This window comes from Rhea pennata, chromosome 3, assembly GCF_028389875.1.
Source record: "Rhea pennata isolate bPtePen1 chromosome 3, bPtePen1.pri, whole genome shotgun sequence".
Classification (NCBI taxonomy): domain Eukaryota; kingdom Metazoa; phylum Chordata; class Aves; order Rheiformes; family Rheidae; genus Rhea; species Rhea pennata.
The window spans coordinates 66,258,265-66,278,740 of record NC_084665.1 but is presented as its reverse complement, the minus strand read 5'-3'; the positions used below and the strand labels follow the sequence as shown (position 1 = coordinate 66,278,740).

The window sequence follows — 20,476 nt, the reverse complement described above, 5'->3', positions numbered from 1 at the left end:
CTGAATATGCTCGGTTCACTTCTTTTTTTCTTCCTGCAAGGACTGCACATTTACAGAGATCTGACTTCCTTCTTGCTTATGCATCACTAAAACCGAAAATCTGGGTGTCACAAAGTGGTTAACAATTCCATTAAATGGGCCTGAAAATGGAATAGAATCTAGTTCATTCACTAGTATCTGTATTTGCTCTAAAATACTAACAAGAGCAAAAAGAAATTAAAATGCAATCTAGCTAGAAAAAGCAAGTAGAAATGAAATGAATACATGCAGAATGCAGATCCTTTTGACTAAGAGGATACCATTTTAAAATAGGTATTTTCCAGAAGTGTAAATTTTTAAAAAGATTTCTCAGAGACGCCATAAAAATCAGCTAAACTCCATCAAAAAATCTATTTGTCTTGCATATCCAATTATAGTGAAAGCAAACATACTACAACAGTGCATTCCAAACTGCAACCTCTGAACATCATTAACACCTGTAGCCGAGAAAAAGGTGAAGGACAGCCGAGCAATGCTGTGAAGAAACATAACAAATGTAAAACAAAAACTACTAGTTAAGTTTCAAAATTTTGTTCTTTGATTGTATGGAGACTCAAACTAGCCATTTTAAATACTAATATCTACCTTCACCAACTAATTAGTTCCATACATTGGCATGATGATGAATAAATACTTCACTAGTAAAACTGTTCTTTTTCATCATCTATATTACCCATAGTCTCATTTCAAAAAGAGCAAAAAAGTAGGGCCATTTTCACCATGTCTTTGTAAGTCTGAAATTTTTAACAAATTATTCATGAATTCTCTCTCAAAATGTGTAATCGTAACCTTTGCAATCTCCAATTATTTTACAAGTTATAGTCATTCTAGTTCTGGTCATTTTATTGCCAGAAAGTTCTAGAGAAGAGCAATCAGTTATTTCCTAAGTAATTCTACCATGACTAAGTATCCAAATCAACTTCAACTTTTTTTTGACTAGGAAATCATTTATGTATCTCAAAAGTCATAGACTACTGTTTTTAACTTGTCAAGCATGTATATAACATTTCTACAAATCAGATGAAGACCACTTTCATGCTCACACAGCTACCAGAAACTTAGCAACTATGGCACAAAAATCGTTCTTCTCAACAATCATCAAAAATCGCAAACTGCAAATAGATTTTGATTTCTGTTAAAATATCTACTTCAACAAACGGTAGTCGGGACACAAGAACAATTGGCTATATAAATACAGAAATACTAACTTAAACGTCCATTCCCATTGAATTGTGCCATTAATGTTGCATTTAGGGAGAACAATAGAGCTTGCTGCAAAAACACTCATCAATGTTTTGTTTTTGCCTCTTTTCTTCCCTGCTAAGTTCCTCTTCCTTCCACAGAAATGCCTATAGGGTCAAAACCACTAGCGCACAGAATACTACAGATATCTTGGACTAATAAATATTGCCTCATCATCTAAACAGAAGTTCGGACATAGTGAAATTAATTTTAATCTAATAAGATTAAATCTACTAAGAGTTTCTCAGTTGCGTATATATGATGCAAACTAAAAAAGGCATATGTAATCAATAAAAACTCAATTTCCAAAGAAACAAAAAAGCAGCAACCTTTCAACACTTAAGGAAATTTATTCTTACTGCCTAAGTTACAATACAATAAAATTCTGGCTTCGTTGTATTCTCCCAGCCACAAAACATAATCAACATTTTATACAAAAACTGTTTCAACAAGAACTTTGTAAAACTGCAAGCTGTAAATGTGAGAGATCCGTGAATAAGGATGGTATCCTGTATCTGAAAAATGATTGTTTATGTTAGTATAATCCTGAATGAGTGCCCTTATACAGCATGGTGCTGCTAATGCCACTGTGGGTTTAATTCCCATATGGGGCTATGTTGAGGGTTGGACTAGATGATCTCCAGAGGTCCCTTCCAACCTCACCATTCTATGATTCTATACCAAAGACTGTAATAAATTGAATATATTCCATAAAGACAATTCATATCATAGTGCTACACAAATATTTTCTATAGCTATTTATTTTTTTTATATATATATAGCTATATATAGCTACCAATAGAATCATATATTCTATTGCTCTATTGATTTCTGCACAAATGTTGAAATTCAGAAATTGCTGATTATTGAAAAATATATTTCAACTATATGATTAGAGAAAATAGGTCAGAACACAAAATTGCCACTTAGCATCTTAGCAATAAGATTTAGAAATGTTACTGTGCAACTGTTGCAGAAATTCAAGTAGCCTGCTATTTCTGAAGCTTAAGATCCTGAAAACTGTCTCAACAGTTCAATAAGAAATCATTCATATAACTATTTTTGAATAAAAAATTAATAACCAGGTATGTCAACTTTTAGTATGATACGCTTCTAAATCTGAAGCACATTCCTCATAATATTCTCTACTTTTCTCAAAAAATGGTTTTTGTTAAGTTAAAAAAATAGCAAAATAAAACTAAGTTAAGTTACAACCTAAAAGATACAAAGCATCAATCATTTCTGAAATCCCATTGGGGGATAGTTATCTTCCTACTCTTCACATACTTCATTTGACTTTCAGTTTGCTCTGATTTTCCAAATTAGTATTAGTTACTTTTTTCTTATTTCACTGATATGCTGTCCTTTTTAAGGCTCTGATAAATCTTACAAACTCTACTGAAGGATCTGAAAACACTTTTAGCCAAAAGCAAACTGAAGCTCCAATATAGTACAGGAGGACAGTGGCAGATGTCAGTTTTGCCTTAATTTCTCCAAACAAATCTTCCAGAAAGAAGTACGCCTGTGCAAATCTAGCCAAGAACTGGAGCCTGCTTGCACAACATAAGCAATCTTTATAGTCCATTCAGTCACAACTCTGTTTTAAAGTTAACAAAAAATAATTAAATCAGTTCTTTAAGAATATATATTTTATTTATGTACATATAGCAATATCCACAAGACAATTTTATATTAAAATATTCTGCAGCCACTATTTAAAAATTACGTACAAAATAAATTTAATGTACAAAATACCTTGAAGGTATACAATCTGAACACTAGAAATCATATGTCTCCATAGTTTATTATTTTCTTTTGTACATCCATATGTGGACACAGACACGGGTACTTTTATAATATGTGAATTCTAAACCACATACAGCTAACCCATACCATATACGCTAACTGCAAAATGCAGGAAGTTGATTATTTTAAACATAAAAACAAACAGATTTGGTTAACAGCAATTTCAGCATTCACTAGGCAGAAATACCTCAGTGCAAAAACCATATACACAGCTCTTATACAAAAACACTATACATCATAACATTATTCAGCAATCTAAGAAAATCAAGACTGCCACTGATCACACAAATCTAGTTCTCATCAAGGAAATTATTAACATACCTGTTTCATTTAAAAAGTAGCTACAGTAACATATTACCTTTTGTCTGTAAAAACAAAATTGAAATTTTCCATGCATTGAAATAACTAATCTCTGCTGAAAATTAATTAGAATTCAGGCTTATCCAGCACTTCTGCACTTTTGCAGTCTTCAGCCTGCAGGTTTGTACTAATTCAAGGTTTACTTCAGGATTCAGGATTGCACAATGGAGAAAAATCCCTTCCCCCATCAAAATCATGAAACATTTATATGTAAAAATCTAGCCACCTAACAGATTCAAAGTTGTGTAGTAAAAGACCAATCCCCCAGTAAAATGCATGCAAAACACATTATGCTGATGCCCTCTGGCTTCAACCACTTGTTCAACACTTTATCTACATAAATGTCATGGCAAAACACAGTTCCAAGAACACATAGTATTTATCCATACTTTCCAAATGAATCCACAGGACATAATTTAGGTGTATGCTCAGTATTTGGCTCTAAAATTGTCAGTAGTGCTAAGAAGTTTTGGGCCAAGAGGAGCAGTGAGGGGAATGAGAAAACAGTGAAAAAGTTTCAGTAAGAATAATAAAAAATTCAGGAGTTAAAAAAAAAAAAGGCATTCCATGAAAATTTAGAAAATGTTTGTATTAGAAATCTCTGCCTCCAGAAACACTAAGTAGGGCCCCAAGAGTATGTGGAACATAAGAAGATAAGAAGTCAAAACATCTCACAGTATAGCCAAGCGGACTGTACCAAACTTTGCATTTTACTAAAATAATTAAAAAATTAAAAAAAAAAAAATCTACTAGAAGAATACAATATTAATTGTAAACATTCCAAACAGGATTTCTCATCTGGATTGGAAAAATAGACTTGTACTTTTAAGCAGTGAAAAGCTCATACTTAGACTAACTTCAGAAAATGGATGATTGAAGTGAAAAGTATTACGTACTGTTCAAAAAGCAGAACTAACTATGAAGACTTATTAATTATACAACCAGTGTACAAACAGTATCAGTCAGATTTCTGCAAACTATATCCTCAAACTGGAAAATGACATTCTATCAGAGAAGGCTTGAGAAACTATTTGGATGCTGGTTCATGGAGGAAAGAGAGGTCCTGAAGCAAAAGGGGAAGTAAATCAATTCCGCTCTTGAACTTACCAGAACATAGAACGCAGTAAAGTGTAAATATTACAGTCTGATGTGCAAGAATACAGATAGCTTGATTTAAAAACATGTCATCCAGAACATAAACACTGCAACACTGTCATTATATAACACTTTTATTAGTAAGGATAAGAAACGAAGTTCATTCAAGAGGTCAGAGGTCAAACTATTATAAAAAATGCAAAGTATATGCTATTCATAGTCCCTAAATGAGACTATAGCAAAATACCAATCAGACAAACAAGCAAAATATACAAAATATGAAATTTGTACCTGAGAGCAATGGAACATGTTTTATTTTTATTTAAAAATAAAATTATAGTGCAACCTGAAGTAAGGAATAAATCTAAGTTTCTGTCATCTTTTTGACGCAACATACTGAACTAAAATTAGATTTAAAATTGAATCTGTTGTTCCATATTAGCTGCCAACCTTAGGATGGATAAACATATGGCAATTTATGAACAAATGTATTTCTCTACTTGTAGCTGTACCTTTATTGCACCTCACGGAAATCGCAGACCCTGAAAGTCTATGAAACAACTAACACGTACTAATACTTAAGTTGAAACATACATGTAGTTACTAGTTTGCCTAACAGGTGCATCAGAATCTGGTAATTATCATCTCAAAAAAAATAAAAATTCCAATAGCCTTTTTCTGATCTTCTAAAGCTTCAAAATAACAGCCACAGATGCCAACAATAGTAATGGAAATGTATTCTCTTCTAAGGGTGCTTTCTTCAAAATAGACAAGACAGACATAAAGAGCACCTCTGCTTTGCCTGAAATTGTTTTCTTTCCCTCATTAACCAAAGACATTCATGCCAAAATTGAAAGGAGAATTGTTATTCCAATACTTCTCTGGAGTCTGAAAGAGAAGTCTGAAAGACTCCAGAATAAACCACAAAATCCTACTGAAACTTCTCATGAAACATATGCTACGTGGACCACCTGCAAAATAGGTGTTCTAAAATTCTCAATATGCCATTTTGACTCCTGATGGGAAAGTGAAGGGGTAAGACCACACAATTTCAACTTTAAGTACTGCCCTACAAATTTGGTCCTATCAAAACCTAAACACATCCTATCACAACCACACCCATTAGAAACAGAGGTTAGCAAGGCTTTTAAAAAAAAATGTAGTTGTAACATTGTAACCAGAATAAGCACAGAAAAGTGATATCAAGTGAAAATACCAATTATGAGACTGACAGTTTAATAACATACCTTATCAGAAAATATAACCTTAAGAACATTTATTAAAAATAAATCCCTAAGACAAACAGAAGTTCCCCTTCCCTAAAATACACATCACACAGCAAAATTAGTGATTTTTTTAAAATAATAATTCAGTGTTCTTCCCTATGAAGTATATTTTGAACACCAAAAAAGGTGTTTAAAGCCACCTACAGGTACTTATAGAAGTTTATATATATATATATATATGCAATTTCTATATACTGAAGTTCAAGATTTTGTAAAAGTTAAAAATGTTAAATTGTCAGTGAAAATGAGGCAAAAATAAAAAAATCCAGTGCACCAGCTTAAAAGTTCATACACAAATTTGTTACCAATCTTACAGTAAGAACTGTCATATGCTTAGTTAAAAAAATAAACACTTAATTCTGGATTATAAATAGATCGCATATAAAATTTATTTCTTAAATTTTTTAAGATACCAAGATATAAACACTGATTCTTTCCCATACTTTGTGCTACTCTCTTGTAAAAGCTCTTTTTTGGTTAGCTTTCACAATATCATCAGGAGATGCTGATTTGAAGTCAAACGGTGTTATGGCTATTACAGGACTAATTTCCTTGGGTTTTACTTCTTGCACTTGCCTATTGTATAGGAAAGTTTTATGTATACCAATCACACGCCGCTTATAACCTTTTGGAGGGTAACGGAGACACAAGGTTAAAGCAAAAGCTGAAGGTTTTGCACGCAGCGCTTTTATCCACGAAAGGGACAAATCCTGCCTCTTAGGAATAAGCCCCCTTTTGGTTTTTTTATTTGTTTTAACAAAAATAGAGCATTTCCCTTGCTTTACATTTAAAAGTTTAGTTTCTGGGATTAAGACATTTGATTGCCCTACTACATTTTGTTCAGTTGATACATCTGCTTTTTTTATAATGCTACTTAAATCAATGTTTGTTCTTTTAAAGGGCCTTATCTCAGTTACATTGAGCATAGAGAAGTCCTTTGCCTGTTGAGTTTTACCTACTTCAATAGTCTCCGCAATTAAATCTGACAATGACAAATTCTCAACTTCCTTTACCGGAGAAACTTTGGAGAGGGCTAGAGAAGACAAAGATCCTGTTAGCTCTGGCATCACACTTGAAGTTTGAGGTTGACTTACTAGTTGTGATATTGCTGAGGTCCCCAATTTAACTTCTGCGAGACTTGCTGTTGAGTGGGCATAAAGATCAGCCAAAGAATAACAGTGGCTTAAACTGCTTTCCTGGTGCTCCTGAAGTAAGTCAGCCAATGATGTACTTCCAGACTTTGTCAATGGCAAAGCAGCCATCTCTAAAGTGGGGCTTTCCTGCTTTCTACCTTGTACAAGTGAAGAAAAATTTTCAAGAAGTTCATTCTCTCTATTTACAGTATGACTGACTTCATTATCAAGAGCCAATTTTCCTAAAGCACTCGCTAAAGAAGGACTATCAAAATTTGCATTATTATTGCAATCAGAAGTATCTGAAGAAACAAAAGGCATGTTGTCTTCAAGACTCAGAGACTCGCAAATCACATTCTGCATCAGTAAGGATTTCAAGTCCTGTGTTTCCTTGCATTCCAGCTTCTTGAAGGAAATATTTCCAGATGTGTTACTTCCTATACTATGGTAAGCATTTTCACTGTCAAGAATCAAACTTACTGCATTAGCACCTTCTGGTAGTTGATCCTCTGCCTGTTTATTCAGAGGTTCATATAATGTTCCTTTACCCAAATCATCACTGAAAGAAGATGACAGAACAAGTGAAGAGGATTTCAACTGCTTCTTTTCAGATAAAGGTATATTGGATATTTTAGCATTAGGAAGGATTTTGTCACTTGTAACAAAAGAGTAATAAGTTGAATCACTTTTGGCCCTCAGGTTTCCAAGCCCAGATGTGTTGGTGTTATCAGTAACATTTTTTACTCCACAAGAGACATTGTCTGTATTAATAAATATTTCTGGACAACAAAATAAGTCTCCTTACCTTACAATAGCCAGTAATTTTCAGATGGAAGCATGGTCACAATGAAATATCCATTTTTTTTTTAAGTAGACGGCAGCAGCAGCAAAATCAAGAAAAAATATGGAAAGGCATTTAATTACTAAATGTTATTGAAAAATACACATTACTCTACAATTACAGAATCACAGAATAGGTGAGGTTGAAAGGGACCTCTGGAGATCATCTGGTCCAACTTCCCTGCTGAAGCAGGGTCAGCTAGAGCAAGTTGCCCAGGACCATGTCCAGTTGGGTTTTGAATATCTCCACAAACAGACTCCACAGTCTTTCTGGGCAAGTTGTTCCACTGTTCAATTAAATGATGGGTATTTACTCAAATACCACGGAAGTTTAAAAAGGAAAAAAAAAACAGCTAAGAAACGCCAGCACAAATTACCAAGGTTTACATATGAATCAAAACAAGAAATTTACTGTATAAACACTATCAAGAAAGGAGAGGTATTTAGGGGGAAAAAGGGGATGTTGGCTCACCAAAGAAACAATGGAAGCGCATAGAACTTTTTAAAATGTTGTCCAATTTCTGGGACATACTCATAAAGTCACTTACTAGAAGACAGCAATTTACTGTGAACTGCAGATGGTTGCTCACAGTTTGAATTTAAGATGAGATTATGGTTTTATTCTGACTTCTAGCTCAAGAAAACCTGTTTCCTTTAAATGTTTTTAGAACACAAACACTTAGAAAAGATGGTGATACTTAATTTTCTCATAAACGACTAATACAATAAGCATCTTCATGGTTTTTAAAGCCCAAATTACACTGTGCATAGAAATCAATCATACTGAAGCCAAACATAATTAAATAGAAGTGTACCTTTTGTCGTCTTTCCTACAATCACAGCGTCCTCATTCTTGGTCTTCGTATTTTGCTTACTGTCTTGTGAAAGCACAAGATCCAAAGCTTTCTGTACATCAAATTTACTATCCAGTACTGCTTGTGCCATTGCTTGCTCTGGTACAGACTCTCCCAAAACTTCTCGCATTTGATCAAGGCATGAATTAAGACGGGCTAAAAGAGACAATTTACCATTATAAGCTACAAAAGAAACGTTTTAATGAAGTGGCCTAACCACTAACACCACACATCTGATAACAGAAACTGGAGAAAAATATCTTGTTAAGAGATAAAACCTTTAAAAAGTGATTTCAGTCTCACTTCTTTCCATAACAGGCTTTACCCCCAAAACATGAAGAACATTCGATTCATTTAAAATACTGCAATACGGAACTATCATCAACTACCACATAATAATCATTAAGTTCTCAACACTGAAATATTTTGATGCTGTAAAACTAACTAGCTTTAATGCTGAGAAATGGTGTAAATAATCACCCTTAAATTATCCAAAGTAATTTAGTAAGTCAATGCAGAATTCCCTTTAACAGCACAAATTTTAAATGTTTACAGACACTATAACTACCATCCAAAATAAATAGCATTTGTCAGGTCTTAACAGTGGAAAAATTCTAAATATTAGTGATTCTGAATCAACACTCCAGCTTCCAATTACCTGCAATCTTTACCTTTCCTAGAACTGTAATACTTTTTGAGGGTCATATAATCCATTTTTCTTTGTAGCAGGTTTCTGTATTCCTATCAAAAACAGTTTTGAATGTGAATCAAAATGAAAATTTTTAAAAAACCTTAGACAATCAAATCCTACCACAAAGATATATACCAAAATCGTTTTCAAAGTTTGAGCAAATCTTACTTAAGGAAAAAGAGACTACACTTTAAATAGCTCTCAATGGTTTTGAAAAAATAGTAGTTTTCTCAAACGTCTTTCTTTTTTCAATTTAAGTCGCGATATAAACATTGAATTAGTGCTTAATTTCTCTCTGACCAACCTTTTTTTAAAAAGTAAGTATTTACACAGTACAGTAAATAAACTTCCTTATCTCAAAGTAGCCAGTAAAACATCAAAAAAAAAATCAAAAAAACATCTAGCATAAACCTTGACTAAGATTGGTTTCTTAACATTCTTGACTTTCCACACAACCAGAGACTGAAAATTCACCAGGCTGCCATTCACAGAAGTAGTGTGCTGGTCAGACATACAAATACAACATCAGAAGAGAAGAAAATCTCTTTGAGTATCAGTTTCTGCCAGTTCAGTTTTCAGGAAGATTACTCAACACCACAAAGACCACTACAGATTATCTGAAAACTTCACCAATGATGGCAAGTTTTAAAGAACTTTGCTAAGCCAATTCAACATTACTTCCAACTTCTACAAGGTTATTGAAATCAGCATCCTTAGTCCACATGACACAGCAAGTTAATTTTCCCCAGACATTTCTGCTGCAAAACAAGAACCAGCAGAGCTCCACAGAATGTGCTGGTCAGCCCTTTTATTATCCAGCACTCAATGAACAAACTTTTCAAACTCTTTGCCACCAGATTGGAGTCAATGATTTTATTTTCATGGCCAACACTGCCACATTGTTTCCAAATAATCTGCAACTATATTGAACAAAGTAGGTATTTTGGCACCACTACTATTAAGACAGTTTTTGCAGTGGATATGGTTATTTTTAGGTTTCTTTTCCATCTTTCTAAGTCCGAAATACAACTTTTTTCTTCTTCCAATACCACTGAACTCCTTAAACAGCTAGTGGACCTTGTCAAAAGCATTCTGAAAACTCAGTGTACTATACTGACTATATTCACCACCTGCTTGCTGACTCTTTCTAATTAACTTCTACAACATTATTATTTCCTTCTACAAAAACATGTGGATTACACTGCAACTTGTCATGTTTACTCATGTCCATGCATTATCATAGCTTCTACCAGTTTACTTGATGTGGAATCTAGAACTCTCTGCTATTCCAGAATTTCAAAGAAATTGTTTTAAATATTAGATTCATTCACTCATTTTATTGCCTAGCCATTCAGCAACACATTTTATTCCGTGTTTACTAACACGGTAAAAATAACCCTGATTATTCCCACAAAAATCACAAATGAAGTTAGCATTTACTACTTAGGAAAGAGAGCTGGGCATCTTTTTCATGAAGTATGTAATCACACAACAAGCCAGCAAGTTTAAAAATGAAGTATTATTTCCCTCCATATAAAACTCAGCTTGTAACACGGAATTCATGGCTGAAGAACTGAATGGAAATCAAAGTCTAATGGGTTCAAAACGAGATTAGACAAGATTATAAAGGATGCAGGTATGCAAATCTATCGAGTATTGGTTCGAGGAAATGTCTGACTTTGGAATCCTGTCAAATACTGCCAATTGCCATAATCTGGAAGGCATTACAGGCAAAAATCATTATACAAATATTCTGATTCTTATACTCTTCCCTAGACATCCATTTCTGGAGTTAGGTTATTGAGCTACATGGACTCCTGGTTTAAGCCAGTAGAGATGTTCTTATGTTTGAACTTCTTATCAAATCTCACTATTTCCAGAGAGAAATTCAGAACATATTTTTCAGTGTGCAAACAGATTTCAAGTAATATATGAGAAGGCAGCTAGGAGCTTAAAGAGTCACCACTGAAGAGGTGTTTCTTACAGTACTCCACCAGCTATACTCATAAAGGGTGTTGTTCTAGTAAGAGATTCCAGAACAGTGAGCAGTTCAAGTCAGTCAAGTAACAAATACTAATTTAAGACTATTTCTGTAAGTCTTCATATCATAAGAGAAACTTCTCTAAGGATAATAATTATCTTCTACAATTACCTCTATCAACTCCAGACAACTGATGATTGGTTGTAACATAACCAGCAGTATCTTCTGTACCTTCATAGCCATATTCCTCTTCTAACGGTTCAGCAAATGCTGCTGGTTTGTCTCGTCTTGAGTAGATAAATTGAGCTGCTACATATGGGGAAAGAAAAAGTATTAAACATATTTAAAATATTTAAATATTTTTCTTCCTTTAAAAACAGGCTTAACAAGCCTATCTACAGAAAATTTAGGATGCTAGCTTGTTGCAATGATCTGGGAGTTGGGGTTGGGGGAAGCAGGGGATGGGGCACGAAGCAGGAAGGGGCAACATCACTGTATAGTGACCACTATCTGAAGACTGCACAGAACGGAGCAGTTGACAGTAGAATATAAATAATTCATCGCATAGTGAAAATACCACAGGTTGGGCAATATCCTTGTATGTCTGTACATGATGTAATAATTCTACAAAGTTCAGTATTCAAACAGAAGACAGATATTCCAGCTTTCAAAGCCAATTTTCCATACTGAGTTGCCTTCTATGACCTAATACTCTCTTCATAATATTGTTCTACATCTTTATATATACATACATATACATATATAGGTACAGCCAAAAGATTACCATGAAAATAAACATTGTTTTTACTTTATGACACTGTCCACTTATCGATAATAGTCTACTTGAATTAAGCACATTCTTCTGTTCGTGAGATTGAATTAGAAATATAAGGCATGCATTAAAATATATATTCACACATAACTTTAAACAAGGACAAAACGTCATTCTAATTTGGCAACATATTTAGGCATATATAGTTAAAACTCTTTCCTGAACATGAACTTCAATTACTAAATAATCTGAGAAGTTTACAAAATATAATGTGAACATATGTCCTCACGTTATGTTGTTTTCCCCAGATTTGAAATACATACGAAAAGCTTTAATATCCTCCATTTTTTTTTTATCCTTCATACTTTCGTATTCTCCAGTTAAGTTAACCTTAGCAATGGTTTTGCAAATATGTATCATTTCATATTCAATCACTATAGCTGAAGCAACTATTACCATTACAAGATTGCTGCATCATCAATGAGAGTTTATATAAAAAAATTCTTAAGAAAATTATTGTGCACAAAACTAGAATTATTTTTGTGATCTAAAAGCTTACACAATTAAAAAGTAAATATATTGCACATTTTCATCACAAAATACAGGCTACCCTATTTCTTTTAAAGTGACTTGAAAAATTCTCAAAACAAGGCTTAGAAATTAAGTGCAAGACGATCTGGGTTTAAATTCGAGAATGTGACTACAAATAATACAAACACCTACACTTGCTTACCTAAAATGAACAGGCTGACACAGTAGCATTTATTTGCATATTAATCTTAAAAGGTCTGATCAACTGAAGTACAAGTGACCAGAGGTCAGATAACACATCACAGATGCAGGGGATTTAAATCAATTCTAGGTATTTGCAGTAGCACAGCTTCACATCACATCAATTATTTCTAGAGCCACTTCAGCTCTAGAAACATTACAACCAAATTCGGGGAAAACCAGAACCCAGATCTTGCCAGAGGCACAGAGAACATAAACTGTTTCACTGCATTCCAAATGACCATCCATTATCCAAGATAATACACTTATATAACTAAACATGCAGACAGTTGCCTAACATGACTTTAAAAAGCACACAAATCCTTAGCGCTACTTAACTGACTTTAACAGGAGTTAGAAAGCTAGGCACCCTTGAAAGTTTCACTAGCTGCCTTTAAATAGTGCTTTCTTCTAGAAATAAATATTAATTTTATTCCATTTTTTAACCTAAAATCTCACTTGCATTACTTAGCCAGCTGTTTATTAATTCATATTTTAGTTATTTTCCTCACCAGCAAACAGAAGTTGTGTGTATATATTCTTCCAGGTTAATCAAAGTAGGAATTAATGGACAATGCCTATATGTGATCATTTGAACTAACCTGTTGAAGGAGAAATACAATAATCATCTTCTACTGATTGGCCATACACATCATCATCTTCAAAATCTAAGAAGGAGAGAGAGCAAGATTAATCTATGCAATTTTTAATTACTTAGAAAGTCAAAGGAAGGTTTTTATATAAGGTTTTAAGAAAATATCTCCAATATTCCAGTAGTTTTTATTTACATGCATAAGAAATTCTGGATCACAATAACAGAACTTGAATGTTTTAACAGTCTACTCATTATGAAAGCAGAAAAAAGTTCAAGAGTTGCAATGCTTCACCATCCTCCTCCTTCAGCATCTCCTTTGGAAGACCTCCCTCATAATTCAAATGCAACTTTCTACAGCTCCACAGATTTTCATCCATGGTCTTGTACTTCTCTTGATATTTCCATCTGATCCCTTCAATAGCCTTATGCATGGACAGTTCAAATACAATCTTTACTCAAACAATTAAAGATTTCTACTCCATACCTGTCTTATTTTTCAACTTTTCTCACTGATCTATCTTTATAGCAGGCTGCATGTCAACTCAAATTCAGCAAGGCAAAAAACACAATTCATAATGCCCTCCTGCTATGCCAAATTGTTTCAGGCAAAAGGGTATACAGTTTGTGTTACTGTAATGCATATACATACTTTGCAGATGCCCACTCAACAGCAAAAGATCAGAAACAGGCATAAGTATTTCCTGCATTTTTATATGATCTGACAGTCAACAAAAGAGCTGCACTCATACTAAAGAGATCTTTAAAATAGTAATGTCAGCGTGTTCATTTTTACACAGTGCAAGCCAACACAAAGAAAACCTTTGCAAAAAAAGGGGCAACTATCGGTTTGCCTAAGCCAATGGGACAGCGCACACAGAAAACTGCAGTGGTGCACGTATTTGCTTGGGTCTTATTCAAGAGCTCGTTCATTCCAGGCAAGCTCAAGTAAAACATGACAGAAGAGCATCTAACAAACAGGTTTTTCACTGAGCTTTACCCTCAAGAGTGACATTTCTTCTACGAAGAACGGCCACTGCCTCTTTTCCAAGTTACAGCTGAACATCAGCAACGCCCTGCTAGAGTGAGAGCGGGACCGCAAACACCCAGAAGATTCAGCAAGGGCGGGCGCTTTGTACGCGGGAGCTGCTTTGCGAGTCGCTCGCAGGCCGCTGCGCAAAGAGGCCCCCGTCAGCGGCCGAAGGCAACGTGGGCAAACCCCTGCCGCGCCTCCGCCGGGGCGCCAGGCCCGCACCTCCCTCGGGCGGGCCGGGGCGGGGCGGGGCGGCGCCACTCGCCCAACCGCCGCCGCCGCCGCCGCGCGCGGGCGGCGGCGAGCTGCCCCGCCCCCTCTGCCCGCGGCCTCCCCTCGCTCCGCGCGGGCCCGGCCGCCTCCCGCCCCGCGGCGGCGCACGCCGGCGGCGCTGGATAGGCCCCGCGCCGAGTGGCGCGGCGGGGAGCGCACGTCCGGGGAAGAGCGGCGGGGCGGTTGGGAAGGCGTGGGCGGCGGAGGGGTCCCGGGCAAGGGCGGCCCTCAGAGCTCCGCTACCGGCTCCTGCTCGCCACTACCTTCGTCGTAGTTGTAGCCTCGGACGTTCCTGTGCCGGGACATGATGGCGGCGGCTCCGTCCCTGACCCGCGTGGCGCTGGCACCGGCGAGACCTAGGGCGCCATGTTAGTGTTCGCCGGGGGCCTCGCGGGAGGCTCGTGCGCAGGCGCGCGGGCGTCCCGCTTTCCGCCCTCGGTGCGCTGGTGCGCAGGCGCGGCGGCGCGCGCAGGCACGGCCGCTCCGTGATTGACGGGGTCGAACATGGCAGCGCGAGGCGGGCCCGGCGGGGGTGGATGGGGGGGGGGGGGTGTTGCTACGCTGCTCGCGCCCCGGCTGGCTCCGCCCCTCGAGCGGGTTGCGTCACGAGCCCGGGCACGAGGCGCGCCGTTGGCTGCTACGTCAGCAGGGCCGGGCGCAGGCCGCTGGTGGCTGTGTGGAGCTGCTGCCACGTTAAAAGTGCGGAGGTTTCGACGTGAACTGAATTTTCAGTTGTGAACCTAGAACATAGCCCAGCTTTGACTTGGCTCGTTGACAATGGTAACCGTTAGTCTCTGATGACTGTCCAGCAGTCAGCATAAAATGAGTTGGCCGTAGGTGAAGACCGTCTGCATTAGTTCAGGTGCTTTGGGGGGTCTTGATTTGACCTCATCGGGACACCTCCAGCTGTGGGCACCATTGAAAAGTGAGATTACTGTTGCAGTGTCTAGGGATCGGGTAATCAATGCTGACAACTGCCTGTCTCCACGGGTCTGAAAGAGGGGAGAGTGAGTGGGGAAAACACTAAGCTTCCAAGCTTCAGTGGCAGAGAGGGCAGGAAGAGGAGCTAGTAACGGCTCCAGCTCCCTGTTCCCAGGTCCCATGGGGCTCCCAGACAGCTACCTGCATAAAGGCCCCAGCCACTGAACTCTGGGTCTGACGGGGACTGTTGTGTCAAACTCAGCTGTCCCTCAAATACCTGTATTCATCTACTTGCTCCAAAGCCACTGGGCAAATACCTGGTTACTATTTCTCAAATCAGATGTCTCCATCATCAAGTCAAGGCCTTTAATGTTTCATTTGCCTTTCCAACTTTTTATTCTGTCATGACAAAACCACAAATCCCACTGCCTGCATAACCTGGGTGTCCAGATGCCCATCTTCTAGCCACATACCCCTGCAAATCCACAGACCCTGGTTTTCTAGCCAGTGTGTGTAACTTGTCTCTTCTCGGCCCACGTGCCAGAAGTGCTAATACCTGCAACTCCAAATGCTTCCTGGTCACTGCCAGAGGCAGGGTATGTTAAACATAAGCCAAATTTTGTGTTCATATACAAATTGTAAGCAAATGTGCAGATTGTTTTCTTATGTTATTTGCATATTTGTAATTAATTTGTACAGAGAGCACATGCAGCTGTACAAACTTGCCATCCATGCAACATCTTTCATGTGGTGCTAAGAGTAAAATAAAATTGGAAACTATGATTTCTAATTAACGCTAGTTTGCTGTTGACCTTTAGTGACCCAATGTTCTCCATAGTGACAGACATCATGTTGATCTTTATCCGTCCCAATCTCTTGATATAGGTCAAAGATTAAAAAAAAAAAAAGTGAATTACTGTTACATGATTCAATATTACAGACTCTTGTTGTATGGTCAGTTCCATATGGTACTAAACATTTTCTGAGAAGTCTTGAACGTTTTCAAACCTTACTTTTAAAGTGTTAAAACTGTTGCCAAAAAAATTTCCAAAACCTTTTGTAACAGTGGTGATTCTCTGCAAAAACGTGACATTTCTAAACAACTAGTTCCCATTGCTGCTGACAGCAGAAGTGAATAAATAAATCAGCAAACTGGTAAGTTCAGAAGAAGTTTGTAGTAGGAACATTTGTAGAAAATTCTAAAATGTGATGCTGAACAGATCATTCTTAAAAGATCTGTGTAACAGTATGTAGAGCTAAACAGTATGCTCTGCAGTGTAGCATACTTTTGAATTCAAAAGCTGATTCCAGCACATGCTGCTTCCAGCTGTGCCTTTACTGAGGTAACTTAAGATACCATAGCACTACACACTCACTGCTTCCTGCCAGTCTGCCTTCAACAACTTTAACCAGGCAATGGCGTTTCTAGGCTTTTTCAGCCTCCAGAATTACTTAGTTCCCGATCATTTTTTTCAAATGTTAAAATCTTCAGAAAATCTTAATCAGGCAAATACGGTATATTTTCTCTTCAAACAGGGGCATTTCTCCTTTCAAACCTGATCATCATATTGCAAAGACGTTTCTTTTATATTTTCTAATCACACTTTTAACAAAAATCATCAACTACTCTTATTTTTTTTTCATATTTGAATTTTTTGTTCAAATTCACTAGCTTATCAGTCTTTGATTTTCAGCAACTGTGGCCTCAGCAGATATGACCACATTTCATTTACCTGATACTCAACTACAGCATTGTTTTCAATATTTAGGAATTAGAATTTCAAAAATAGAAAATAATAATAGTAAAAATATAAAGATGATCTCAGCCCAGGGTAGGAGACAATACACATCTTTGTATGACATTAACAGTAAACTTGAAAGGCTGTTATTTTTTTTAATTTAAAGTGTATCTTCAAAGAGTCGTAAATACGCTGGCATCATTCCTTTGGCACTGCCAACTCTGAGGTCTATATAAAATTTTGGGGAAGGCAGCTAGCTAATGAAGTGTTTAAGAAATAATCATTTTTGGTTCTCAAGCTGTGCTTATAGCTTAGTATAGCTATAAGCTATTAGCTAAAAACTATATAATAGCTATTTTTTAATGAAAGAAAAGTCCATGAAAGGTTCTTAAATGAAGGACATTCATTTAAGAACAAAGCAGCCTAGTACTACTCTCAGCAGCAACTAAAGCATCATCAGAGAAACGTATCAGCCTGCCTCTTAACAGCTTTAACCTACAAATTACTAAACAGGTCACTTCTGGAAAATACTGTGATTGCTTCCTTCTTGCCCACAGAGATTTTCAATTACTTTAAGATGTGTTCATTAGAAGTGGACTAAGACTACCAGTCTTAATCCAGGTGCAATAGAGTAATAATGACCTAAAGCTATCACTGATGGTACTGGTAGTCTATCTTTTAGCAGTCCCTCTAAGCGCTCTCAGCCCCGGCACTACTAATTTTTTGAAAACATTAAGAGTCAGTTAATATTTCATAATAATTTAATTTAGATAAGCAGAAAATCTCTTGGATGGTGTTATTTCTTCTAAAAGTGAAGTTAACCAGCTGTTTAGTAGTTTTAAATTTCTTGGGTAAAAAGCATTCAGTCTACTTCAATATTGTTTCCTTTTAAACCACAGTTAAGCAGGACATGGTTTGGAAAAAACAGCGTAATTCCAGATGTCGTACCTCACTATACAGTGTGTGAGTTGAGTTTTAAAATATAGATACTATCAATGTCAGTAAGTACTTTTATAGCTGATAAATGATCTGACCAGATCAAAAGGAGTGCAGCCAATAAGTAAATGTCTATTTTTATTTCAAATGACACTATCCAGATCGGAAGCTGATTAACAGTCAGAAAGCAAAGAATATTAACGAATTATCATTTTGTACATATGGTAAATAGCAAGTATCCACAATTTTCCACATTATAAATGAGATTGTTTAATATATTTATTATTTGCTTGAGAATGCGGAATCTGCAGAACAGCAAATTTTGCAGATGAGTTAGAATGAGTTATATTAGGCAAGACCTTATACAATTTCAATAGGATCCAGCTAAGTTAGATGAATAAGCCATATAATGGCAAACTGATCTGAAAAAGTTGCATATTTGGATGGTTTAATTTGAATCCTTTGTGTTTGCCATAAGTATGTAAAGTCACTGTTGCTATAAAGAAAAAAAAAAAGGACTTGAGCAGCTTCAGTTATGCCTATCCTTTGCTGTTCACTTTGGGCCCAGTCCCAAATTCTGCTATCATCATACTGCCTCCCTGCTGGCTTTCAAACTGTTTCTAGTCTGGAATGAGCCGAAAGGCCATCCAGAACGGGAAGCTCGGTCAATAGGTACAAGGATGGGGACCTTTGGTCCACAAGGCTGAGAGCAAGAGTCCAAATTCAAGCACGGTTACCAAGAGCAGTCTCCATACAGCCACTCTGAGCCACTCATTGAAAATCTCTGATCTATTGTTTTTGCTAGTGAATGCAAATAAAAAATTAAAATATGATGTGATTAAAACTTAAGCGTAATCTGACGATATTATTGTGCTGTTAATTATGTCATCATTGTGCCCTCCCTGGAACACTGCATTTGGTTCTATAAAGTGTGCTATTGGTATGGAGTGAGATTCTAAGTGATGAGAATAATTAGAGGCATGGAAAATGTATTATATGAAGAAAGATTAAAATGATTAAGACTTTGTTTTACCAAGGATATGAATAAAATGGAACATGACCAAAATATATACTAGTGAGTCGTTCAAAAAGAGCCATTAATTTTTTTCCTCATAATAAAAAGAGGGAATTCCTTGAACTTGAATGGAGGAAAATTTTAAACTGATAAAAGTAAACAATTTTCATTCAGCACAGAATTAGATTCACTGCCAGAAGAAATGACTGAAGCCAAAAACTTAGCAGGATTCAAACTGCATAGGTACTTGTGTAGGTGACAAGAATACTTAAACTTCAATACAGTAAATATTAAAGTTTATGTAAAAGTTCTGGAAGATAAAAATCTCCATGTTAAAGATTCATTTCACTTTTAATTGTTATAGATGACTGACAGGATAAATTAGTGAGAACTACAGACATAAGGAAGAGACAATTAAAACATAAGGCTGTCATTATGACTCAGGGTTAAATATGATGTACATGTCTGTGCTAAAACATATTATAATGACTTACATACATATGTAAAAGCAGCATTCTGATGTATAAGATTGTGTACATTAATTTAGCAAGCACTAAAACTAAACTAAAAAAGTTTGTCATGGATCTTAGCTACGACAGCAAATGGTATGTCTTCATCGACCCGTCTGTGGTGCAGTGTATTTCTTGAATGTAGAGACTCACTCAAGCTTTCAGTAAACCCAGTGGGATCTTATTCTATTACTGCAGTTAGAAATAAAAGAACTTAGATTCTGTAAAATATCATTTAAGAAACATTATGCAAGCACCCATAGGCATAAATCAAGTCAGGATGAATACAGTTACTTACCTGGGTAAAGTCATTGAACGTATAAATAGTAATCGGACATTTCCCTACCAACCTCTTCAAGCAAACTTAATTTAAAAAATACACTGATGCTTGCAAGGGAGAGGAGCTGTTATAGTTGGTTTGTTGGGAAGGCAGCTTATTAAACCTTAGTCCATTACCTCATAATTAGTCTGATTCTGTTTTCTCTGTTCTGCACTTTTAAATTCTGAGGACCTGCCATTGGCAATTCAAGCTATATATTCTGGGCAAAACAGAGTGAATGTGTTGTCAAAGAAACTCCATATACTTGT

At 36.5% G+C, this 20,476-nt stretch overlaps 1 protein-coding gene across 3 annotated transcripts in view; it reads right to left on the bottom strand.

Annotated features, from left to right (window-relative positions):
* Positions 1–15,191, bottom strand: part of HBS1L (HBS1 like translational GTPase) — a 62,897-nt gene extending 47,706 nt beyond the window's left edge. For 2 of the 3 annotated variants that reach the window (XM_062572518.1, XM_062572519.1), the window contains exons 1-4: positions 15,032–15,191; positions 13,473–13,538; positions 11,499–11,636; positions 8,617–8,811 (exon numbers count right to left, since the gene is read on the bottom strand). In XM_062572518.1, the coding sequence (XP_062428502.1) occupies positions 8,617–8,811; positions 11,499–11,636; positions 13,473–13,538; positions 15,032–15,074 (442 nt within the window). In that variant the 5' untranslated portion in view covers positions 15,075–15,191. The remainder of the gene's footprint in view (positions 1–8,616; positions 8,812–11,498; positions 11,637–13,472; positions 13,539–15,031) is intronic. The other variant, XM_062572521.1, reaches the window with a different exon arrangement.
* Between the last annotated feature and the right edge of the window lie 5,285 nt (positions 15,192–20,476).